The 3,840-nt window shown below is 40.3% G+C and overlaps 1 protein-coding gene across 1 annotated transcript; it reads right to left on the bottom strand.

Annotated features, from left to right (window-relative positions):
* Positions 1–1,233: 1,233 nt before the first annotated feature.
* Positions 1,234–2,211, bottom strand: LOC123391538 (olfactory receptor 52N2). Its single transcript, XM_045078263.1, has one exon. It carries the CDS (start codon positions 2,203–2,205, stop codon positions 1,234–1,236), a length of 972 nt encoding a protein of 323 aa, XP_044934198.1. The 5' UTR covers positions 2,206–2,211.
* Positions 2,212–3,840: the final 1,629 nt, after the last annotated feature.

Raw genomic sequence — 3,840 nt, 5'->3', positions numbered from 1 at the left:
AGAATGAATCAGAGTTGAAAAATATAGGTTATAATAATAATGATCTCAGCTCTAATTTATTAAATGGTTAGTACATATTAGAAATTATGCTAAGTGCTTTTTTGTTTTTCATTAGAGCATTTAATCAGCCAGATAATCTTTGTGGTATGTTTTACCCACATTTGATAAAAAGTATAGAAGCTGAAATTTAGAGAGATTAAATGGTCTGTTAAAGTCTTGTGGCTAAAAATGAAGACATAAGATTTAAATCTTGGGACTATGTGGATCCAAAACTCATGTTTACCCCAACTCTTTCCTAACTAACATTTTATTTTCTCCATACTGCATCCATTTGTATCATCTCTTTTCTTTCTTTCCTTTATGTTTCTTCTCCTGTGTCCCTGACCAGAGTCCATGCTCTAAGCAGCCCACGGTCAGGGATTGCTTCCATTCAACTCTGCCTTTCTCTCTCGCATTAAACCTGAGGTATGACCAATGATATGACCTAAAAAAGTATCTCAAAATGAATGAATGAGTGAATGAATTAAACACATACTAGTCATTTAATTATTGCTTTTGTCTGTTTCACTGATAACATCACAATTATATTTTGTAGGTGTATTTTAAAGATTTATTTATTTATTTATTTATTTGAGAGAGAGAGCATGTGGGGAGTGGGCAGAGGGAGAGACAGAGAGAGAGAGACTCTCAAGCAGATTCCACACTGAGCACCGGGCCTGATGTTAGGCTTGATCTCATGGTCATGAGATCATGACCCGAGCCAAAACCAAGAGCTGGATGCTCAATTGACTGTCCCACCCAGGCACCCCTGTAGGTACATTTTAAATGGAGGTCCTAAACTGATGAAATGGGGAAAACAAACAATTCCTAGACATGCTCTACTTGCTCCCCATTGGAGGGTCTCCCCTTCCCACACACAGAACATGCACCAACACCAGGCCTGCACCCCTCGTTTTATTACCTGCTCTTCCTAGACACAGAAATCTATAACCCTTTTGTCAAACATAAAACCTGTAGGGAATGGGTACATTACTTTATCATTTTTTATTCTACATTTGTGTCTTTGGCAGATCTTTACACAGAAGAACTATTTCATAATAGATAGTTACAAAAGCTTTAGAAAATCTACATATTAGTAGGACTTGTGTGTTTAATACCATTTTACTCACAGCATTTACAAAGGTCTTCTCCACTCCCTTTTAACCCCCCTTTCCCCTAAGCAATATGTCTATTTTATGATTTATTTGTCTTGACTAATGACAACCTATCTCCAAGTAAAAACCTGATCATAATTTCCCGGATCTGCTTGGTCTTGATTCCATAAACAATTGGGTTCATTGTAGGAGGCAGTAGCAAGTAAATGTTGGCTACAATGATGTGTGCATGGTGGGGGATACTGTGTCCTCCAAAACGGTGGGCAAAAAATGTGAAAAAAGCTGGGACATAGGTGATCACAATGGCACAGATATGAGATGTACAGGTGCCGAAGGCTTTCTGGCGAGCATCCGCAGAGGACAAACTCACCACTGCTCGCAAGATCATAGTGTAAGACACAGAAATACAAAACATATCAAAGCCCCCAATCAAGAGGGCTGCCAAGAGACCATAGATAGCATTGACCTTGAAGTTGCCACAGGACACCTTGGCCACGGACATGTGGTCACAGTAGGTGTGGGGAATGAAGTTTCCCCGGCAGTAGGGCAGACGCTTGGTGAGGAAAGTGAATGGGAGGATGAGCAGCACACCCCTCAGGAAGGTGGCAAGACCAGCCTTGGCGATGACAGGGTTGGTGAGGATGGTGGAATAACGTAAGGGGTAGCAGATGGCGACATAGCGGTCCAGGGCCATGAGCATGAGCACCCCAGACTCCATCCAGGTCAGCGTGTGGACAAAAAACATCTGAGCCAGGCAGGCGTTGAAGTCAATCTCCTTGAGGTTGAACCAGAATATGCACAGCATGTTGGGTACAGTGGTGGTGCACAGGGTGACGTCCGTGAAGGAGAGCAGGGCCAGGAAGTAGTACATGGGCCGGTGCAGGGCGTCCTCATGGCTGATGAGGTAGATGAGCCCACAGTTCCCCAGGACAGCGATGATGTACATGAAGCAGAAGGGCAGGGCGATCCAGGTGTGTGCAGCTTCCAGGCCAGGGACACCATTCAAGATAAAGAATCCTGGGGTCAGGCTGGAGCTGTTTCCCCCACACATAGTGGCTCATAGGAGGTGGGCATGTTATGTTCTTTAAAAGTGGTGATTTCCTGGACAAGAAAATAACTCTAAGGTGAGTAGGGGGCTCAGAAACCAAATATAGAAAGAATATATTTTTTAATGAAAAGTGGTTTCCCTAGAGTTTTATTATCTATCATCACATTCCATCTCTGGTTCTTAACCTTGCACATGACATGGACAACTAGTCATTTTATGCCTCTCTTTTCTAAATCTCAAATGAGTATAATCATTGTGCCAGCCTCAGAAATTTGTTGGAATTATTCCATAATAATATATATAATGTGCTATAACTGTTCATAGACTATAGTAAATGCTCAATAAATATTATCAGTAATACTACTGTTGTTATTACTGTTCCTACCTCAGTATAAGGTACCCCATGTGATAGAACATATCATGTTTAATATACATAAATTCAAATGGAGCTGTTGAGAGCTGCTGTTATTCAAGTGTCACTGTGCACTTAGGGTGCAAAAGGTAGTATTAGATTTTGAGAGCCTTAGTTTTATTGGGTGATTGAGAATTGAACTTTACAGACAAACCATGAGAGACTCTTAACTCTGGGAAACAAACTGAGGGTTGTGGAATGGAAGGTGGGTGGTGGGTTGGGGTAACTGGGTGATGGATATTAAGGAGGGCACGTGATCTGATGAGCACTGGGTGTTTATGCAACTAATGAATCATTGAACATTATATAGAAAACTAATGATGTACTATATGTTGGCTAATTTAATTAAGTAAGTAAATTTATTTTATTTGATAAAGAGAGAGAGCACAAGGACGGGGGAAGCAGGCAGAGGGAGAGTAGAAACAGGATCTGTGCTGAGCAGGGAGCTTGATGTGGGGCTCAATCCCAGGACACTGAAATCATAACCTGAGCTGAAGGCAGATGCTTAACGGAGTGAGCCACCCAGGCTCCCTGCCTAATTGAGTTTAAATTAAAAAAAAATAAATAAAGTTGTATTCTATGTAGAAAAAAAAAGAGAGAGAGAGAATTGAACTTGAGAAACCATGCTTGCTACCAGGGCCTTCAAGAGAGGAAAATATATTCTCTTATCTTGAATTTATATTTTAGGCTGAAAAAAATGATAAATATCTCTTGTCATTAAAATGATATCCAGGGACATCTTATTCAGCTAAGTCCTCACAAGTCTTCTGCTAATTCTAGGTCACTCAGCAGTTGGCCATTTTAACCTCTGCAGAGAGAATGGTGTGGATAGGAGGCCACTACTAATGTCTGCTTCCTTCTAAGAGAACACTATAGCCACAAGACTAAAAGATCAGGATATTAAGATAACAAAGAAGAATATTTCATTCTGAATAACTGGCTTATAAACTAAAACAGATTGCCTATCATGGAAAATTCTCAGGCTCTTCCAAACAGCAATAACATACAACTAAGCAATTAATCTAACTCATTAATCATAAACAAGCAGAGTGCCAGCTCTTTTTCTCCCTCAGTATAAGATTTTTGTCTACACTATCCCTCTCAGATGATTCCCCCAGAATCATCTGAGAATCATCTGTGAATTCTGCTATTGAGTAAGCTACTTTTAAACTTAGATATAAAAAGGAAAAAAAAAAACTAGATAGGTATGTCTGCCCTCCAAAAAT

Source organism: Mustela putorius, unplaced genomic scaffold, assembly GCF_011764305.1.
Source record: "Mustela putorius furo isolate JIRA1106 unplaced genomic scaffold, ASM1176430v1.1 tig00000238_pilon_pilon_pilon, whole genome shotgun sequence".
Classification (NCBI taxonomy): domain Eukaryota; kingdom Metazoa; phylum Chordata; class Mammalia; order Carnivora; family Mustelidae; genus Mustela; species Mustela putorius.
Note: the sequence above shows the minus strand (reverse complement) of the source record. Positions and strands in the feature narration are given on the sequence as shown.